The sequence below is a fragment of the Ptychodera flava genome, chromosome 10 (assembly GCF_041260155.1).
Source record: "Ptychodera flava strain L36383 chromosome 10, AS_Pfla_20210202, whole genome shotgun sequence".
Classification (NCBI taxonomy): Eukaryota; Metazoa; Hemichordata; class Enteropneusta; family Ptychoderidae; genus Ptychodera; species Ptychodera flava.
In genome coordinates this window covers 30950988-30974398 of record NC_091937.1, presented here as the reverse complement: position 1 = coordinate 30974398, position 23411 = coordinate 30950988, and the positions used below count along the sequence as shown (strand labels likewise).

General features: G+C 36.8%; 2 protein-coding genes across 11 annotated transcripts in view; one reads left to right on the top strand and one right to left on the bottom strand.

Moving 5' to 3' along the window:
• LOC139142499 (serine-rich adhesin for platelets-like) overlaps positions 1–6686 on the top strand; it is an 87981-nt gene extending 81295 nt beyond the window's left edge. For all 10 annotated transcript variants that reach the window (XM_070712452.1, XM_070712442.1, XM_070712443.1 and 7 more), the window contains one exon: positions 183–6686. In XM_070712452.1, coding sequence (XP_070568553.1) covers positions 183–223 — 41 coding nt within the window. In that variant the 3' untranslated portion in view covers positions 224–6686. The remainder of the gene's footprint in view (positions 1–182) is intronic.
• A 9361-nt stretch (positions 6687–16047) lies between these two features.
• LOC139142498 (fatty-acid amide hydrolase 2-A-like) overlaps positions 16048–23411 on the bottom strand; it is a 36664-nt gene continuing 29300 nt past the window's right edge. Inside the window, exons 3-6 of the mRNA XM_070712441.1 lie at positions 20280–20489; positions 19565–19684; positions 18366–18622; positions 16048–16675 (exon numbers count right to left, since the gene is read on the bottom strand). Of these exons, the coding sequence (XP_070568542.1) occupies positions 16082–16675; positions 18366–18622; positions 19565–19684; positions 20280–20489 (1181 nt within the window). The 3' untranslated portion in view covers positions 16048–16081. The remainder of the gene's footprint in view (positions 16676–18365; positions 18623–19564; positions 19685–20279; positions 20490–23411) is intronic.

Below are 23411 nucleotides of genomic sequence, written 5' to 3'. Positions count from 1 at the left end.
ATATTGTCGCTTCATTCAATATTAAGTTTTACAACTCTTCACTTTTTGACTTGTAGAAACTGAAAATGCCTCAATAGGTTTTGTAGATGACATTTTAATGGAAGAAACTTGTTACAAATTGGAAGTGTTTTTTTATAGTTTTGCACATTTTTTAGAGCCTCATTTCTCCTCTTTGTAACTAGGCAACGGGTCAAGAGGAGGCTCCGCGGACGAAGACAGTTAGATCTCGGTCACAGAGCCCAAGCCAGATTCCAAGGTTGATCAAGTCCAGCAAAACTTCCCCCATACAGATTCATTCTTTCAGCAGCCAATCAGCACCCAGCTATCAGAAATCAACATCATTGACGGACCAATCACGGGGCAAAGAAACATCACCATCCTCAATGGATCCATTACGGAACCAGGAGAGGTTGCCGTCCCCAAATGACCTTTCACATGGTAGAAGCAGTCTGCCATGTCGTAGCCAATCAGGGAAAAGATTGCAGAGAAGTCAGAGCATGGAGGGTAAATCATTCAATGTTTTTGTTAAATCAAAAAATAGGAGAAAATTGAGCCAACCAGAAATGACACTGTACAGAAATGTTAGCACAGATAATACATCTGTCGATTCCAGGGATGTCTCTCCATTCAGACACGAAACAAACAGAATAAAGAGCAGCATCTCCCAGCCTAATCTCTCGGCCATCCACAGTACCCCTACCCACCCCCAACCCCAGAAAATAACTCCCTCCAGAATACCACGCAGTACTTCACTGGAGAAACTAGGTTGCAAACGAGCAGCAGCCAGGTCAGGTCAACGTTCAATCCCGTCCAAGTTGATTCCCAGCCAGTCAGAAGACAGATTGTCTGGCAAGTCGGACTCTCTGTTTGAGACCAGGAAAAGGTTTTCCGATGAATATAGCAACAGCACTGCCATGGACAGTGTCGAGATGAATAATCAGGATAAGATCAATGTCAAAGTTGTGCCGGACCCCCACCATGAAAATCAGGTCGTATCAGTCAATGCTACGAGAGAATGTTCAAAATCTGTGATCAGTCGGGGTCCGGACAAAAGTGTCAAATCTGATTCGCGTACCAATGAGAGATCTTCTGACTCAAGCTTCAAAACTGCCAGTGGCCCATCAGTGGACCTCACTGATCAGGCCCCAAGCGCCAGCCCAGCTAGCCATTCAGTTTTGTTTAAAGAATCAAGCCGCCCTGCTGACCAATCAGCAGGGGGCTTACAACGGCCAGCCCAGCCTGCCAGAGAAACGAAGTGTGTTTCATATTCCCCATCCTTTCGTAGTAGTAGCCCTAGTAGCATTAGCGGGTCTGATTGTACCGGGGAGAAATCAACCAATCAGGGTAATGCATGTGATTCTGATGATGCACCAGTACCCTTTCATAGCAACAGTTCCCATAGCGATAGCAAATTTTTTCCTATTTCTTCAGATTTAAGTAACCTTACCTATATCACCGATGTAAATACAACCGACCATAACAGAAATAGCAACTTTCAGGCACATAGTCGCAATAGCGCAGATCACCATAATCTCCATGACAACATTAGTGATGTAAATATCATAGATAGTAACCATAGTAACCAAATCAATACAGAAAGTAATTCAAGTAGTAATACAGCTGTAAAATCTAGAGTAGCTGCTCTTTTAGCCAGATTTCATGATGATCTCAGAAAATCGTAGATAGTTTTTTTTTTCCATTTTTGTAAGATAAACTTGTTTGCTGTCTTTCTCTGAAGATCCACACGATAAAATATTTAACATATTTAACTCAAAAAAATGTTGCACATTTGCGTTTATCCTCTTTCGACTTCCTTAAATTTCCCTTGCATCCGTAGATAATAATTATTGAACAGAATTTGATGAATATTTTTAGTACAAAACAATCTTAAATTATCTGAGCTCTAACCAACTGCAAATTTTTGAATGGCATGTATCAAAGACAGATTTTGTGCTGACATCACAGCAGTTCCATTATCATAATTTATGCAAACTATTAACCAATCAATCTTGAATACATCATAATTTATGCAAACTATCATTCAATCAATCTTGAATGCATCATAATTTATGCAAACAATCAATCTTGAATGCATCATAATTTATGCAAACTATCAACCAATCAATCTTGCATGCTTCCGTCACTGCCATTTTAGAAAATGACAGCAAACAAGTGTGATTTAATTACTTTTCACTTATTCAACATTTTTTTTGTATGTAAAAAATAGAAGAAAAAACCTCATATACTGCCTTGGAGTGATTTTTTTATAGAGAACTGTTGAGTGTTAATGACAAACCTGTATGTATGTAGTATTGCGACTATTTAAAATTCCCAACACACACGGAACTTGTACTGCCATGGTTAATACTACTAAAGATGCGCATTGAAGTTGTGCAAAGAGCGAGTTCTGAGTCAAATCCTTGTGAAGACAGATATTTAACATCGTTATTAAACACAGGTTAGCAACTGTCAGAGACCAGTATACCTGGTTTAGCTTGTTGACATCCTAGGGACAGTTCAATTGATCATATCTGTCACTTATTCCCTTAGAAAATCAAAAGGGAACTCAGAACGACGCTTATTGTCAGATTTGTTTAGATTTTTAAAATGACCGTGACTAACTGCTGTGGATGAAATCATCTTACCTTCAATCTAGTGAAGTACTGCAAAAAAACGTTCACCGAATTAAAGATAATTAATAGCAGAAATAATAGTATTTATTTAGTCCATGTTATGAACGGATAATTAAATCACATAAACAAGATGTCTTTGAAAAAAAGGGTTGTGCAACTTCCTGGCAGTGTCGTTGTGGTTGGTTCTGTGCATAGTTAGAGGTGTATGCTTCAGTTGGTACAAAGACGGCAACAGATTTGCCGTCATGAGTTTAGGGTGCTGAGTTTGTATAAGCTCATAATCTTTGTAAGATTTTATCTTCAGTGCTTGTTGTTTTGTGATCATTCGTGACTCGGCTCAGGAATCATAAAACGACTGAAGAGTAATGTGAGCTATCTTGTCTCTGATTGGCTACTATTCATGTGAAATGCCTGATGTAAGTGCATTTCATCCAATTAAAGAGTGCCTTAGGTCGTTTCTATTTTTCATAAATTGTGGGCTACTTATTTGCATTGTCAATGTGATTGCCACAGTTCTTACCTTGTACCCTCTTTTCCATTGAAATGGAATGATCTATTTTGGCAAACAAAAGGTCAGTCCAAGTCATTGGAAAAGCAGGGATTGTTTAAGTAAGGAAGAAATCAGATTACAATGTACACTTTTTCTGTTTTGTAAACCTTCATATTACCTATCATACAAGAAGTCTTTAAAGAATATTTTGTTTTGAATCTGTGAATCTGAGCTTGGGACTCTGAAGACCAATTTTATCAACGACCCACCTTCAAAATAATCAAGTTTTCCAAACGTGTGCTTTGCAATGGAATATTTCAAGGTATTTTCATAGGCAAGAATCATCCTGAACAGAATGAAATGTGTTCATCAGAGATATTTAAAAAGACCATCCATCTCTTTCTCTCACTTGCAATGAAATTCAAACTCTCTAACAGAGTCTCGATAGAATGAATTTAGACAAATTTGGGTTATGTGGAATCAGAAATGTAACCTTCAATGAATTGTATATGTTTTGATGTAAGAAAGATACGACTGAACATTTTTTTTTGTGGCATTTTTTTCACCAGTACTTCTGACAGTAAGGCAGACAGTCACTTCAAATGCAAGCTGTTTTTGGTCATTTCTTTCAACTTTTTAATGCAATAGTTATGCACTTAATGATATATAAATCAATTATTGTCACAATCAATTTACCAACTTTTACATTTAATTTTGTCAATTTACCAATGACCTCCCATCCCCACTCCCAAATCATACATTCATGGTACATGTATCTCTGACTTGTAATCAAATTCAACACAGGTCAAAAACCATGTGTACATAGGGGTGATAGATCAAGAAAAATATATTAAGTAGTTAAGGGGTCAGCATGGTGTCAAAATAATACAGTGTTATTGATTATAAGGTTTACACACCTATGTACAGTTTCTAACCAGTCGATTGGTCTAACAAAGAAATATGGAAGAATTGACCAATCACAGACCACCTTGCATAACTGCTGCAGGTCATTCAAACGAATCCATTGTTACATGGAATTTGGAAATTTTACATCCATAAATTTGATCAAAAGTTTTCTCTTGGTATTCATAAATTCACAAAAAAGGATTCATAAATTTGGCTTGTGACTTTGTCATTTTATTGGACAAACTTTACTGTCTGCCTGATTGTCAAGCATTATTTTCCAAAACATTCCAAACGATTCACCAGATTTGTCATAAAACACTTATAAACAACAAATATTGAATCTGGTGCTTCACTTTACACATATTTGGTGCCAATATCTTATTTCATCTGCATATACTGGTAATTAAGATTGTAACAGGCATAATGGGCTACAGCAAAGTCACAGATTGCAGAAATCAACTAATCATTTTTTCAGTGATGAATATGATATTTCACAAAGGTAGTTTGCACTTTTGAATTTAAAGACTTCAGCTTTTATTCAAACTTCCTCAAGGAAACTTGAAACCAGACATAGAATAAACAAAATATAATCTGGTGAAAACTTTTTACACCATGAAATAACCCCAACAAGTAGCAGGCCACAAGAGTATAATTTTGAAAATTTATCCAAATATCCGTCTTCGAGGTGCATACTACCTTAAAAAACTTCACTTTCTATGTATTCAAGAAAATACTTTGCTGAGGAACAGTCCAAGCAATAATATAATCCCAACAAAGGCAGCCATATTATGCAAATTTATGCAAAAATATCACAGTTCGTGCTCTATTATGCAAGTAGATTTGAAAGACTGAAATTTGTCAAAGATTGCTGCTCATGAGAAATTACTGTAGGTCATGTAAAATTAAAAATCAATTTCACATTTCATCAAGTATCAATGTGATTCATATTTTTAAAGTCAGTTCATGTTTTATGTGTATGTCTATCATTTCAGTTTTTGAACAGCACTATTTAAAAAGTCATTTTGTGTTGAAAAACTTAGACTGTATCAACCATATTTTTTGTAAAAGTTAAGACTTCCATGCCAGAATGTGTATTTTGTCACATCAATTTTAACCTGTTCTCCCACATTTCCCCGTACACAGGTCCAATATCACCATTGATAACAATGGATTTGGGCCAAACCATGGTGATGAAAAGGTTGAACTCAATCATTCAGCTGTTCAATCCAGATCTTGAGTATTTTGATATGCAGAAGTTGTTATTTTCTTATTAAAGGTGTCATATAGTCAGAAACGGGTAAAATGTGACAGTGTTGTTGTGAGCTGTGTCTGTCAAATCACAAGTCTGCATCAACTTGAAGAATTTTGTGTCACTTGTAAGATAAAACATGGATGTTCCATGTTGTTGTTGTATTCTGGAAGTTGTTGGTAATACTTACAATTGGATATCCAGTGGCATATAAGTAACATCTGGACAGTTACTCCCAGACTTTTACCATCCTTAACCTAACCCTGTCCCAAACCCTAGCCTCAACTGCTGGTGGGGGGGGGGGGGAGAGAGGGGTGTTAATGCCTAGTCGGAAATTTAAGTGCCCTGGGATAACCATCCTGCTTCCATTTTATTATCTAACGAATGACTTGTGTAACTCTATGATTCAGTTGTTGATACCATTCTGCAAGTCATTGTCTTGTCGTGTCCCAAGGGGACATTCGTCCATCTCTTTTGTCCCTGGATATCAATACCCAGGTCAAACTGTCAAATGGTACACAAGGAGTAAAAGATTTGGTAGTGAAGACTAATATTCTGTGAACATTTTTTGTGAAAATCTTGCACCTGCAGTACATGTATATCAGACGGTCAGTCCATGCTGATGAGAGTTCACGGCTTAGCCAATCACAGACACCGCTGTCAGACATGTGACCCAATTAATTAGCATTTTGTGTTTTGCAATCTGATTGGCTTTCTCATATCAAACTCACCGCTGACACTTATTCCCAACATTTCCCACATTTTACCCACTTCCAGCATATAAACTTTTCAAAGTACAAGTCGAACATTATCTTCCTAATACTTTTACCACATTTTATCCACATAAGTATAACTTTATCAAAACTTATAATAATGAACTTTAATATCAGATAATTTATTATTTTTCCCCCCAGTGTAGATAGAAAAATATCCTTATTATAATTTAACTTGAACTTGGGTTTGGTACAATTTAAAACTTTTTAAAAGTTTACAGATTATTTGAATCCAGAATAAAGAAAATTCAAAACTTACAAATGTAATGCTAATAAACAGAATTTTTTTTCATGTAATGTAAAGGAATTTTTTCCCCGTATCATCCACCGACCCATTGGAATGGTCTGCCCTTTCAATATCAATTTGAATTGCAATTGGAACATTCCATTTGACAGGGTAGGTTGGTTTGGTTACAAGGGGTGCACATTTCAAGATTTAAATTGTATATACTGTACTATCATTTCTTAGGTTATTGTGGTTCTGATTTATTCATAGTAAAAAACCATGATTATTGATCCAATGATGAGAAATATATATTAAGAAAATGTAATGCATGATGGCAAAATTATTTGTAAATTTGGAATTCAATATTATTACTGAAATAAAATGATTTTCTATTGTGTGACTAAGTAAAGTGTTGGTTGTAATCTATGTTGTGAAAGTGCCCTTCAGGGGGGAGTAGCTTTAGTAGTCTCAGTTACCCAGACTGCTTTGTGTTAGTCTCATCCGGCTGACCCCTTCACAGCCTTAGGAAATCTCATTCAAATATCTCCAAGCAAGATGGGCACCATACAGACAGGAGTGATGCATCCTGGGAGTAACTGACCTATGATGTAATTATTATGTTTTGAGACAAAGTCACAAAAAAATATAGCTTCAACATGTTCAAGGTTACGTTGAAGTGGCTTTTGAAGTTCCACGTGAGAAAGGACTTTGAATTATGGTCCGTTGTATCGTTCTTCTCCATAAACTGATCCAAGACATGAAAGGCATAGCTCATAGTCATTACCAAGGAAGGACTTTGAGAGCCACTTCTACATAACCTTGAAGCTATATTTTCCATGACTTTGTCTCAAAACACAATTTCATCATTGATCAGTTGCTCCCAGGATGCATCACTCAAGTCCGTATTGTGCCATCTTGCTCACAAATTTTTAATGGGATTTCCCCAGACTGTATGGTTGGCTGGATGAGAGCCCCATGCCCGCAGAGCAGTCTTGATAACCAAGACTAGCTGTAACATATTCAGAATCATTTCAAATTCAAGATTTACAGCTACTTTTCCGTGATGGATATACAAGGATGTGTGTTTGAACCGTGCTTATGATTGCTTTTTTTATTTCCCCAATCCACGGACTCTGTCTAGGCCCTGTCAGTCTCAGAGGAAGTAAAGAGTGCGGTGACGCTACATTTGTATCCTTGAGTTAACTTCACATAAACTCTCCCCCTTGCCCTTCAGTCCTGTGTCACCCAGTAGGTCATCATCCTCTTGCACAGGTCTGTTAATTCACATTAAGGTAGTATGCACCTTTAAAGTGAAAGACTTAAACTTTTGCTCAACTTTCCTCAAGAATCTTTCAATCATTCTCTTTCAAAATCAAGAATAAAAATAGGGGGTCACCGTGCAAATTTTGGCACTAGAGAAACAAATAACCCAAGATTTTAATACTGGTATTAGAAATTCAAAATGGCCGCCATCCCTGTGTTAACTCTATGGAGAAAAATAAAAATTTCGAATTTCAAAAAACTAAGCCGATGAAAAGTTTCCTTTCATCAAGAGCTTTAAAATGACACCCCCCACATGTGGTGTATCAGAAGAGAATTGTAAAAGTTTGAGAGTCCGAATGTCTGTCCCTGAGGTGCATTCTACTTTAACTACTTACCACTAACTACCTTATTTCGGGAAGCATTCAGCTGCATGGACAAGAGACCCAGGCAAGTGAAGATGCCAGTAGGCTTAGATTCACCCCCTCCCCAAAAAGGCATGTGCTTTTCTACTGATGTAACAGTATATAACTGTACAACTGGATGTACCTGTAATTACAAGTACCTGTTGGCCATATATGCTGAACAGGACAGCGCCCCCAGTCGGCAAATTTAAACCAAGATCACAGGTACAGTAACACCACTATCAAGCACACCATATACATGTTGTCAATGATCTCGTGTACTTTTACAAAGCCTGCCACATCACTGCAACAGTGGAATGGTACATTTTGACTGTCAATATTGTGAGCATTTTTGTTCAATAGATATAAAACAAACAGTTTCTTGTTCTTCCCAAGAGCTTTAGTAACACCAAAATTATTTTAATGGGCTTCAAAACCAAAAAAAATATGAAATTCTCAATATTATGTTGACAGATCAAAATTAAGGTTGCCAACAAGTACAGGACATACTAGCCTTGTTAGCAATTTGAAAACGACATTAAAAATTGGTTTCGAACTGCTTGAAAGCTAAGGCTCATAAAGCTTTTACAATTCCACTATTCATTACTGAGAGCCTGAGGTCCAACTACGTTCAACTCTTGACCCCAGTATAGCAGTCACAGGCAGTGACAGTCGACTTCAGGTTTACTTGTCAGTGCGCCCTCTATGAACATTCATGTACAATCTTTCTTTTTGGTATGTAGCCTGTGAAAGGGATGCGATAGTATCAGCTTACAAACACATTTCTTCAGTGTTTGTCAGTACAAAGTCTGCATTAGATATTGTTAAACTGAATTTTTGGAGGAAGAATTTTGTTTGGGATTGAGTTCAACCACCTAATTTGAGGGACAGACCCAAAGGCTATGCAGAAAAAAATGATGATGTTCTTGCATTGGTTTGCTCATCTTATCCAAGAATATTCTAATTGCTTGTATATGGACACCTACAAATCATAGCCAAAACAAACTGGCTCATATGCTACTTGGTACTCTATACACTATGATTGAACATAGAATACACAAAACGTCTCAATAATGGAATCTTTATTTCAGTCACTGAAAATATCACAACATATAGAATTAGATTTATCATTGAAAGTAAATCTTTGGTGATTGTCTTTGGTACTGTCCATGAATTATGGAATATCCGTGATAAAAAACATTGTCCATGAATTACAGAATATCTGTGATAAAAACAAAAAACTACATATTCCTCTCAGACTAAATGATAAACTCACATTAACAAACTTTTCTACCTTACAATGTAATTTGAGTCTAAGTGATAAAGTTGTTCATTTTACACTGATGTGTGTGCTTGAATAGATTTCATTTGTTTGTTGGGAAGGGAGCTCCGTCAGTCTTGAAATATATTTCCATTTAACTGAGAATTTGACTAGATTTACTACTTTTTTCTTATTTGGTCTAAATAACTTATTTTTACCCAAACATGTTATATTACTCTGTACCTTATATATGAGACAACAGCTGTGACTTTTGATAACATTTTGATTATTTCTATCCAGTTTCAAGTTCAACATTGAAATGCAAAGCTGCATTTTAACACGTCATGTTAATATTGACACATGAACTCTAAAACTCAGTTGTCAATAAACAGTGCAAGAAAGTACAGCAAGAGACTGTATTCACAGACACAAAATACTGCAAAACTCATCAAAAGTTTACAACTATTGGAGTTTTAGATTAACTGATGATATATTGCACAATTCCGTGAATTTCAGATGTAGAGTGGTTTAAAATTTCATACCTGTATATTTATCAGTCACATTGTGTTATGAACGATGTCATAATCAGTAATGACACAGCAAAAACGCAAGAGTGTAGATAAAGTTTTTTCCACAACTAAGATATAATGCCTAAGCATTTTGGGCATGAAAGTTACCTGTACTCACAGTACATGTAGCTAACCTGTGATTTTTCACTGGGGGGGGGTGGGGGGGGGGGTGGGGGGGTGTCATGCTATTGGTATTACATTGGTCAAACATGGTTCAATGTCACCATATATGGATAAATTCTTGTAGCTAGCCAGTAATTTTTCGCTTGGTAAGTCATGCTATTGCTATTCCATTGGTCAAACATGGCTGAATGTCACCATATATGGATATATGCAAATTAGCAGTGACTACCTAAGTACTTTTAAGAAAAGCTGGCCAGTTTTTCAACTGAGTGAAAAGCAGTTGCAGGTTATTGATATGTTAATGAAATGCAAGGTGATTGTGCGGTGACAGGTAATTACATGTGTATTGAAAGGCACATAAAATATGGCATTCTACACGATATCAACATGTATACACTAGGAGATTGACCCTGTGAGTCCTATCAAGGTCAACTGCTGAGCTTAACTTGAATTGCTGGTCACTGTGAAAATCATTTCAAGCTTTGTTACATTTGTTCACAACTGAAGAATACTTGGCCCATAATGATGAGCTATTAAACCTATTATTTATCACTAACTTAGGGGGATTTTTTTGTACTATTCACCACAAAAGACGCCACTGATTAATACCACCCAATCATTGTGAGGTGAGTCCTTATTGAGATATCAAAGCTAAGACAAGATGCTATGCTACTGGAAAAATCACCTGATAGATAAATCTGTTGTGTCATCAAAGATGGTAGGTATCACGCCCACCAAGCACAAATATTCACACATATAGGCAGTCACTCAGAAATCACATAAAAAAGTTTCCCAAGGTCTGGAAAAAATCTGACAAAACCATATAGACAGTAGAGGGGACGTCTTCCCCCCTCTAGTGTCCATGACAAAAATTGACGAAAGACATGCACTATGATGGTATAGTACTGATACTCCTTCCAAATACATGCGTAATGCTTTTGTTTTTAATACCAAAAAATATCGAGGTACACCGAATTGCATAATCTTATTTGTAAAAAATATCAAAAAATAGCACATTTTGATAATGCCAAGGTACATGTCTTGGTCAACACTCACTTACGAAAGAATGCCATCGGTCAATAGTCATGCTCGGGTCAATGAGGTCATGCTCAGGTCAGTAGGTAATGAAGAAAGTTTAGGTCATCATAAAATGGTCTGAAGTTTTGAGGACAGGAATCTGACATGGTAACCTCATTTGAACTATGTGTCATGTTATATGTCTGTGTACAATTGCTTTTGCTATTTGTAAATGTTTTGGACATGTTTTGTCCAACTATGGTGATTGCATCAAAAATACGCTGTCTAGCAGAGGTAACTTTTGTGTAATACTAGTATGTGGATTGCAAATATGGAAATATGACAATGAGATATCTTCTGTCGCAGCACCTCAGTGTTTATCCATTCACCTTCCAAGGCATGTTGCATTGATCAAATGAAGAAGGACAAGCAAAAAGACAAATGTAACAAACGTGATTATAATCTTCAAAATCTGATCAATTATTAGTTCCAAGAGTGGTAAGAAGGTTTTTCAAGATCAGTTGCTTAGCTTTACACTGCTTCTCTCTCATATTCTCTCTCTTCCAATAGATACCGGTACCTATTATTTTCTCACAAACTTTTCTTACTCAATTCAACAAAGTCACACACATGATTTGCAGCTGCATAAATTTTCATAAAATACAATCTCACGCAAAAAAAAAATTGCATCAAGAAATAAAACGATGCATTTTTCAAACAGAATCACTGTAAACAATAATTTACGATTAAAATCAAAGTGTAAACAAGTATGATTTAACAACAATAAATCTGATACAAGTCAATGGAAATTTAAGTTTTTCTAAAATGGCGATCTGTCTCATCAGTCGGTTGTTAGGATTACTTACATTAGTCATTATTATTGACAGAATCTCCAACCATCTAACTGACAGTCTTTGTAATTTTTAATGATCTTTCTTTGCAATTTTCATTTCAACAACAGTTTCTTGTTCTATTTCCAAAAGCATGGTGATATACACAGTATTCAGCTTGTCAATTCACCCTGTATTATGTGCACACTGTGCTGTTATCATTTACAGCAAGTGAAATGCAGATAAAAATTCAAATGCAAGCAATAACAGAATAAATTTCACATATAGCTGTGTTGACAAGCTGAACAGTTGGTGATTCAACATGCTTTGGGGAGTAGAACGAGAGCTTGCTGTTAATACACGAAATGAAAAAGTGAAAAAATCATGAAAAGTTACAGCTACTGTCCCTTTCACAATTTATGGCCATAACAAGTAAATGTATTATTTATACCAAGTTACTCCTATACCACTGTTTGAAGACTGCACAGGCATGTTTAGTAGGCCTCTAGACATGAAATTTCTCCCCCCAAAAATGGCCAAGGAGGGGGTGCCATATTTAATCGCATAGCAAATCAAACTGATCTTTATGCAAATATGATGGGGGAATTGTCCTTTGGCCAATACCTGGAATGAAATTGGTCAAGGAATGTGCAAGTAATGGCTCTGGTTTCACACATGGTTACTGATTTAAACATAGCGCCAAATTTATAGAATCTAAAGGCCAAAACATTTTGGGGCTAAGAAATCCATGAAACAGGGATGTTACTGAAAAACATGTACATACCATAAGAAAGAAACATCCCTTACCAAAAACATAGCGCTATTTTTAGTAGGTGATAGCGCTATTTTACAGAGGTGACAAATAGGTGACAAATAGGTGAAAGTTCGGTAAACAGAGCTTTATTTTCAACTGAAACAATGGACATCTACTTAAAATCTACCTACATCTATTACAAAACTACAAGCTAACAAGTAGGTCTATCATAGGCGATATGTAGTAATTTCAGCGAAATATTTATGAGATGCAAATTAAGTCATTTAAATATCTACGAAAATCTACTGCACACCTACCATTGCCTCACCTGGAAAAAAGGATTTCAACTACATGATACCTACAGAAATCTACTAGTCACCTACTCAGACACCTACCTTGTACCTAGTACAGACCTACTAACATGCCTACATAAATCTGCAACACACCTACTAAGATACAACTAGCACCTATTAGTGAACTATGATAGACCTACATTAATCTATACACAACTACCTACAATAGCCCCAGAGGCCAATCATGTCACTCCTTTCAAAAATCTACATACACATATCATGAAAATACAGCTAAGGAGTAGGTAGTATCATAGGTGATAAGTTGTAATGCCAACGAAATATTTTGAGATGCAAAATCAGATCATTTGCACACTGTTGATAACCTTAGGTCACTTGATGTACCTGCCAAGGTGTTTTATGGGTGGATAGATATCACAAATGTGAAGAGTCACTAACAGATACTTCAGTTAATGTATACCAGTTGCTGAAAGATTTGTGGTCTCAAAAAACGCATAAGAAATTTCGAGAAGAAGACAATGTATGTGACCACAGTAACTATATTCTAAAAAGCATGAAATGCACATTTGATCAAGTAACATTACAATTTATGAATTAAGAATTTTAGCAATCTTTCTTTCGAAAATTTCACAAGAAATTATTTTTTATGTGCTTGTGCTTAGACTCCAGTTAACTTACATGCTTTTAGTTGGCTTGTTTCTGTGGAATAATATACGTCCCTTGAACTTGACCATGGTTTCATCTACAGACAAACATCGCTCAGAATTCACACATTTTCTACCGGTGATCATGTTCCACAAAATTCGACAAATTTTCCAAAGCTTGTCAAATGCAGGATCATCTCTTTTATGTATTACTCTGTCAATGTCGGCATAGCACTGACAGCAGGCACTGGATCAAGTTGGCCAGAAATTCAAGCAAAAATATTTGAAAAACAAAAAATGCATATCATATTATCAACCAGACCCATCGTGGTGTCACCAGTCCGAATCAAACAAAGTTGAAAATGTTCAATCAAAATGTTCCGGGGTCTCAAGATGTTCTCAGGCCATTTTGACTTAGAATCATTTTGCTTTGCCTCTTAGTGCCTCCATGCTGTTCAGTTGGTTCGCGTATCGTTTTATTCACACATCCATCTCATTGTACCTCCGTGGCTTTGGGTAAGGATATAGTTCAATATTACAACAGGTACCGTTATATTCCGATTACGATCTTCCCGCCATGACCAAACATCAATGTTCTTATCGTCAAACCTTCTCTCGTTTCAAATTCATGACTCAACTCACCAAAATCGTCGTCAGAATTACAGCAACTTGAAGTTGTTGAAGCGTACGATGTCGGTCTTGAATCGATGTCAGCGTTATTTCCGGGTTGATCATTGCTGCACCGTCTTCGTCATCTTTATTGTCAGACGATTCATGGCGATCAAAGGACTGAGACTCTCAGTGAGAGGTATGTCAATTGTCATCCTTGATGTCGGGACTCTGTGAAACCATAAAATGACTCAATGCTGCTATCACAAAAAACGTCAGCTATGCGATGTCCAACCTCCATGCTATCGCTCCGATCGGCCAATTTTAACATTTAGGTCAAAAACTTGGTGCAATACGGAACCAAAACAAGCGCAAAGGTCACATAAATATTCACCAGCCTGCAGCCGGCAAACGTTTATCATAAGAAAGGCCGGGAAATCCCCTAAGCAATGATCAATTGGGTGTACCCCTGTAGGCAGAATTCTTTATTCAAATAGGGTTTAAAGTTCAACTACGGCTTTTACGTTTGTTTGCCTGTGAGGGCGCCTCAATTTTCCTTTAGGTGCATGATAGGTCATGATAGGTCTATGTAGGTGTGCTTTACCTACACAAATCTATTTGTCACCTACAGTTGATCTATATACAGAAGTAGGTGTAAGATAGGTGTTAGTAGGCACTAAGTAGATACATAACAAGACTTATTCCTGAAGACCTACAAGTAAAATGACACCTATTTAACACCTCTTCAGATCTACCAAAAACTCCTAAGAACCTACAAAAATAGCGCTATATCTACTATAAATAGCGCTATCTTTTTGGTAAGGGATGGCCTGTTCACTTCAGCAAATATATTACCCTAGCATGCCAAATTCATAACATAGACCCTATTAGGGGCCGTGGATAATTAAAAGATGCGCACAGTAAACGCAACTTCTGTGTTTAGGGGGAGGGGGTTTGGCTGTATTTCGATTAACGTGCGCAAAAAATCGCACTACAAGTTTTCCTATCGCAAAATATCGCTACATTGTTTGGCATGTATCAGGCCAGAACGGCACTGGTGCTACACCAGCATTCTTTGACATACATATCAATCAGCACACGAGTAAAATAACGTAACAATCATTTTTATACATTGTTTCATTTTATTCTATTGGTTGCGTCATCGTTGAGTTGGCACTGAACAGAGATTGATTTTAGAGGAGATATTTGGGGCGGTCGGTTGCGTATGCGTGATTTCATAGCGATGTTATCACCGATTGTCGGATACAGATACAGAATGAGGCTTGGTTGGATTTCCGCACTTCAAAACTTTAGTTTAGGGGAGGGGGAGGGGGTTGAGGACAAATGCACTTAGTTTCGTTTACCGTGCGCACGTTCCAATTATCCACGGCCCCTTATGAAGCTGGCCTATCATGTCATTGTTGAAATCACCACCTTTCACAGTAGATTTCAGATATAATGCATTGGTATTGCACACCACTATTGTATTGAGTTTTTGCGTCACCAAATATGTCTGAACAAGCAAATCTTGTTTGAATTCTGTAGCAATCTTTATATACTAATATTATATATATATATATATATATATATAATATTATATATATATATATATATATATATATATATATATATATATATATATATATATATATATATATATATATATATATTTCCACAAATTACTACAAGTACAAAGTAATAATATCTATTACTTTACCTCTACATTCATTTCTTTACATAAGCTCACCTATGAGATCTGATGCTTTTTCCCTGTAATGTGAAAATACATTAAGGATATTGTGCGCACAGGCTTTGGAGTTGCAAGTAATTAATCTTGCAAACTGCCATGAAAGCGTAGAGTCATTTTGCATTGATATACGAAATGAATGTCACAAAGGTCAGATGTCAGACACGCTGTACCATCCATTCACCCATCCATTCACCATCTATTCATCATCTATTCGCATCTATTCATCACCATTCATCCATTCACCATCCATTCACTATCCATTCATCAACCATTTACCCGTGAATAGGCTCTCTCCAACCACCGAACCCCTCCTCCAGTTGCCTGGCAACTGCAAGAGTCAGATGGTCGTTGTATCTGCGGGCGATCACCTGGATCCCCAATGGAATTCCCTTCTCATTCAGACCAAGGGGGACTTGGGTGATTGGAAAGCCAAGTATGTTGAAGACACCAGTGTAGGCGAAATTGAACGGGGTGCACAGGGGAGAGTTGTGGTAGGGCGCCACCTTGGGGTGAGATGGGTACAGGAGAATCCCGTCTGACCCCAAGAGGTCCTCAAGCTCGGCTTGCAGCTTCTCGGCAGCTTTGCAGAGCTTCTCTTGTGTGTTCTTGGGTGTCAACCTCTCCAGCTTCTCACCAATTCCCAGGCCGATTGCCGGCAGTGTGTGATTCGAAGACTGGAAGATCCATTTCAACAGCTCCAATGCTGGTTTGACGTCGGGACCGCTGTCGCCCATCAGCATCGTGAACGTCTGGCCGTCGTTGTGTTTCGACATCATGGAGGACCAGATGGGAAATGAGTAACGTAGCCGGCGCACCTGGGTTTCCGTCACAGTGACTTCAAGGGAGTCTTCAAGATATTTGACAACCTTCAACAAAATAAATGAGGATATTCAAAAGCATGCCAAGAAAAAAAACACAATGGGAGTTTGTAATAAGCCGGGTGAGAATTGGCATGCAGCCTTCGTACATCTAGGGAACTAAATTTACCCAAGTTAATCAAATCCACTTGCCCAGCTCTCTCTCTTGGTACTTGTGTTAACCATTCTTTATTCACATAGTTTATCAGTATACCCTGTCTGACAGACTACTAGAATTATCTAAGACTCAATTTACAAAATGAAGTGTATACATTTAATGCAAAATATATCCATGAACTAAGTTTGAGTATACTAATATCATGAAAATATATATATATAATATATATATATATATATAATATATATATTATATATATATATATATATATATATATATATATATATATATATATATATATATATATATATATTGATGAAGAATATGAATTCATAATGTTCAGTCAAAACATAAAATAATGATGTTACAGGATCTTGGGGAATTGAGTTTACTTAAATAATGTCAGTAGATTCTCATATTATTCCTTTCCATGACTTTTGTTCTAACAGAAATGAATTTGTTATATGGTAGAGTCAATAAAAATCACCTATTTGTTTTACATATTTTGCAAAGCCGATCTGTTTGTTTCCTACCCTCCCTAACTTTACCCCCAAGTCCATGTACACAGACCCACACTCATTGATAACAATGGGTTTGGGTCAAACCATGTTGGTGGAAGGTTAACCATACCTATATAACAGGGGTATTTCCCTGTACACAGATCAACACGCACTATAGCAGAACAATTGGGTTTGCCAGGCTAAACCGTAATTTTCCACGTTTTTAATAATTATGCATGATACACAATACACAGACATTGAACTGTATATCTTTCATATTGTTTACAATCAAAATGTCAAAGGTCATTGATTCCTGATAAGTGAAAAACAGATGGAGTGTTTTTTTCCTTTATGTTGTCTGAAAATGAACAGCCTACGTGATGCAGAGAACTCATGTAAAGAAACAATCCATATCAGAATATCACTTAATCCTCAAATATACCGTTCATGCATTTACAATGCTATGACATTACATGATATTGCCCAAAAGCCTGCTGGGTAAATCCTGATTCGAAGATCTTTTCAACTGGTTTTTAAACCACTAAAAAGCATTTAATCTGAAAATTTCCAAAGTTGCATAAACTGCACGAAAGTTTGTATGTGCGGTTCAGAAAAGAGCTAGCAATGTACTCATAATAGACGGAAAATTTCAACCTACTTGTCTGAAATTGCCTGTCCGATACAGATTGACAAGTAAATTATTTGAGCCCAGTTTAACGTGAATATCTGATTAGCGATTTTGGTTAGCCAGCACTGATATGTGTCGTGTATCTTTTCCTTTTTTTTATTAAATCCATTACCCAACAGGCAAACGCCCAATTACAGAATGAGGTACCCATGACTTGCTACCCAATATGGAGCAATGAGGAGTAAAGTGCCTTGCTCAGGGGTACAGCACCGTACTGGAGTCTTGAACTCACTGTCCTCCGACAGTGAGCCCATTACTGGATTTACTGGCCTTGAACTCGCCATCCTCTGATAGTGAAACTGGTACCCTAACCACTGCCTGACAGTGCCCCCCATTTCTCAGAGTTAACTAAATGAGCATAAAATCTGGGAGATTTTTTTTTCAGCTTTTTACCTTGGCTTGGATGGCTTTCAGTTCTGGACTGACTGGCGACACCAGGAGGGAGCCCCCGTCATCCACAATACTGAAATACTTCAGCTTCCTCAGATCCACTGGAGTGCCAAGCTTCATCTTTGCTAGTCCCTCTTCCCCTGCCATGATGCTCAGCATGGGTTCCAGATCCGCAGCGTACCGGCACATCGGTCCCGTCGACAGGAATTCACTTCTCTTGCCCATCGCACACGGAAACTGTCCAACATTGGGAACGATGCCTTAAATGAAAAATCCGAAACGCAGAGATTCAAAGTCAGAGCTTAATAAACTTGCTTGCTATAAAGATTAGCTGAGCACCAAATATAAAATTGTGAAATTTATAAATTCTGAGCAAAGAAATTCACAAATTATAAGTTTCCTATGAATGTCCATGAACCAACATCTTGTGTCAACACAAAAAAGTTATCACTGGTGTTTTTGTAAAATCACAGTCATCAGAAAATGGCTGGTGGTCAAATGAAGTGATGCAAAAACTGTACTGAATACTTATTCAAGAATTTTTCAATATATGATAATATACCAACATATAACAACTGCTACCAAATTCACTTTTTTGCCCGCTTGTCAAATACAGACATTTATAGACATAATTTATATTAAATTTGACAATCTGTTGAAAACTTGTTTTGGATTACAATAATACCGGTATTAGAAGTAAATCAAAATTTTTTGGCGCCAAGACGAATTCTGTGAATACTAAACAGACAATTATTGTACTAAGATTCTGACAATTAAATGACATGTTTGCACCTTTGAGCCAAAAAAAAAAGATTTGTTTCTGGTCCTTGACATTCAGAAAAGTGATGCGATGACAACGTTTTCTTTTCTTTTTTTCATTTTTTTTGTTTGTGACAATGCTGGTTTGACAATAGTATCGCACATTGATGCGACATTTATTGTCTTTTATCACTGGCAGCAAAATACTTCCGTTTCTTTTTTGCATTTTTGGATGTGCATCATAAAAACTTTGAATTGAAGCCAGCTACCACATGAGATTCTGACTCACCAAGAAATTTACGAGGCAGAAAAATTTAATGCTCAGCTCCTGAAATGACAAGTGAGCTGACCAGAAACAAATTTATTTTATTTTGGGCTCACAGTGCTTGATAAATACGCCCTGGTGCTAAAAATGAAACAAGGCAATCATATATGTTGATCACCTGTGGTAGTTTTGTGTCCAAATATTCCATTGAAGAAACAAGGCATTCTGATTGAGCCACCAATATCAGAACCAATCCCGATCACCGAACCAGACGCTGCTAGATTAGCGCCCTCACCACCTGGGAAACAAAATACACAGCATGTTAAGATGATAAGGCTTCCTTTCTGTTTCACATTCACGTCATGACCTCAGTACTAGTTTCACTTTCTCTTTTGCCTTTTTGTCAATGTGGTTTACTTTTCAAAAGTCAATGACCGTCAGCTTTCATTTTCTCTTTCGTGTTCCCTGATGACGTCTCGTACTTTTCAACAATGACTCAACACATATCCTCTCATTTCGATTCATTCAGTTTGCATCATTCTGTTTTCTTTCAATTCACGCCTAATTATTTTTCAATCTCTGTTTCTTTATTCAACCTTGTCCGTCACAATGTTACATGACCTTTACAGATTAATGCAGAGGTGAGATACAATAATCATGATTCCATCAGACTCTTGTACATCATGGAGAGATCACTGCTTGCTTTAATCTCCCTGCATTATCTCTGTCGGAGGATGTTTCAGCAGACTTGCCTGTGGAGATCGACCCTTTCATATATCTGTGTGGACATGACTGTTTGTCTATTTGCATCCGTGCAATCTGATATACAAGCTTTATCTCTGCTAATTTTTATGAACCAATGTATCTATACTGTTATATGCCCGAATACTCACCAGAGCTTCCCCCGACCATTCTACGGTTGTCATAGGCATTGTTGCTTCTTCCATAGACACAGTTGTTTGATTCGTACCACATGCAGAGTTCACTGACGTTAGTCAGGGCTATGGGTATGGCGCCAGCCTCGCGCATTCTACGAATGACGACCGCATCATCTGTACATCGCATGTCTTTCCTTGCAACGACACCGCTGCTGTTGGGCAATCCTTTAATGAAAGATACAAAACATGCCAATTTGGTAAGTGACAAAGAAATTAGGGAGGTATGAATTTATTTTTAACCGCACTCATCACTAATTTTCCTTAAAAAGGTTCACAATCTCTATAGATAACAAAGGGTTTGGGCCAAACCATGGCGGTGAAAGGCATACAGTGTATAGACTTAAAGTTATACAGTCACCTCTAATCTAAATATGCCCATATGTAGTCAAAGGGCTTTCCTTGGTATTCAAATACCCATGTGAGGGCGCTGTTTTCAAAAAGTGGCCACCAGCTTAAAACCTGTGAATGGTTAGATGTTCTCTTTCCATGGTAACTGTGGCAAAATTGGAATAAGTGACAGTATACCTTTAAAGTTGAATACTGACTTTTACACCCTCCGTTTCAGGTAGAATGCGCCTCGGAGACAGACATTCAGGCTTTCAAATTTAATCAATTCTCCTCTGATCTACCACTTGTGGGGGCTCATTTTATAGCTCTTGGTGAAAGAAAAGTTTTAATCATCTTAGTTTTTCAAATATCTAAAATTTTACTTTTCCCCATAGAGTTAACACAGGGATGGTGGCCATTTTGAATTTCAAATATTGCGAAAATCTTAGATAATTTGTCTCGCTAGTACCAAATTTTGCACGGTGACCCCTGATTTTTATTCTTGCTTTGGTAAGAAAATGTCCGAAGTTTCATTGAGGAAAATTTGAGCAAAAGTTTAAGTCTTTCACTTTGGTGGCGCATATTATCTCGAACACTTTTGCTTACTTTCAAAGTCGTTGCCGTAATTTGCTCAGACGTGGGTACTTCCTGGTGAAGCTTTGATTATACTTCGTGATATCTGCGCCATATTTAATTAATTCTATTTTTGGACCAACTCATACAATCAGCTGTATTCAAAAAGCCACAAGCAGGTTTTTTATGTCCACTTTCCTTGTGTATAGTCTCGGCTATTGATCAGAAAACTGCACTTACTAGTCGGACAGGGAATACAGAAGTCATATAGTTTATATGGAAGAACGCACCTCTGAGAAAGCTATGCCAACCTTCAAACTTTTATGATACTCTTTATAGGGCTACTGCTTTTTTGCGACTCATTTTGCAGTTTACGGAGAAAAAATTCTATCTTATTTTTGTGAAAATACCAAGATTTTTCCCATAGAGTTGACACAGAGATGGTAGCCATTTTGATTTTCAAGCGTTGGCAAATATTAGGTCATTTGCTTCTCCAGTACAAAATGTTGCATATAACCCCTGATTTTTATTCTTGATTTCGAAAAGGGAATGGCTCAAATTTTCTTACTGAAGGATCGAGAAAAAGTTTAAAGCCTCGATCATTGCACAACTTTATTTCACAGATTCACAGATTGTACATATTCAAAATCCAAGTGATTCTTGTTCTAATTTTAACTTTCCATCTAGTTCAAATAATGCTGAACTTCCTTGTTAAGGTGTAGGCACCCAAGAAATGAAGTTTACACTTTCACTCATGCATTTTTGTAAGAAACTTAAAGGCTACAAGAACTTTCCTGTATAATAAAGAATATTTTAATCAGGCTCAACAAGCAAATTTTTGGCATATAGAAAAGCAAATTTTCTCGAATTTTATTTCAAAATGGCCATTGCTCTCTGCATTAATTTTGCAGGAAAAAGTTAAATTTCGGATACCTCCAATGATAATGATTATAATTTGAGTATTAAATGTAGAAAACAATGCATAGAAAAGTTCATTTCTTTATAGGTTTCAAAATCAGTCAATAATATATTTGAAAATTTTTGATTTTTTGAGAGCAAAAATGTTTCCTGCAACACATTCTACATAAAACTTTTATTTCTTTGCGTCTGAATCAATCAGACTCAATCTCCTTGATCGATTATTTCTACTTGGAAATTATATGTACACAGAATGGAAATAATTTTGAAAAGTTGTGAGGAATTGCAGATTCATCAGTGTGATTGGGCTGGGCCCCTTTTACGATGGATGAATCTCCAGGTAAATTTAGAAACGCATTAATGATCAAGCGCGTCATGTGCTGCTATATCAATGAGAGAAAACTCACACCACTGGGTGGGTAAGCATTACTTTATAATGTACACAGGACCTACCACCTTATGTACACAGGACCTACGTATACAGGAACTAAGACAGGATAAGATATGAAGTGACTTTTCTAAGTCAATGACACATTAAAGTTGATTGACCTCGCACTTGTGTTACCATAGATCATTTACAATAGGCAGGTGCGTATTTAGAGCAAGGTACACTTCGATGTTGTGCCCTGAGGTGCACAGAAGTAGCAAAGTCCATGAATCATGATCAGGGCAAGATAACACATGTAGTCTATTTTCAATGATAATTAATTGACAAAGGAAATATCCCTCAACGAAGCTGAGACACAAATGAGGCCAATGGCATAAAACCAAAACCATATTATAGTCATTCTAGTGTCATACCATTCTCTGAGCCATTACAGACAAACTGTGCTTATTTAAATGCATTATCAGGATATACCGGTGCTGCGGTGTACATATATTTAATTTTAAAAACCTGCAGGGGCTTGGCAATGATACCAACTTCACAAGGGAAGTGAGGGCCCTGAAGCAGGTATTGTAATTTATTTGTCATTCATATAAGCTTATATTTGTCATTTATTTACACACACACACACACACACACACACACAAACACACACACATACATATATTATATATATATATATATATATATATATATAATATATATATATATATATTATACCAAATGTATACAATGTGCCCTCCCGGTTATCACCATATGGCTTTATGGATCTATGTATAGTATATATATATATATATATATATATATATATATATATATATATATATATATATATATATATATATATATATATATATATATTGTAATCAAGCTACAGTATACTC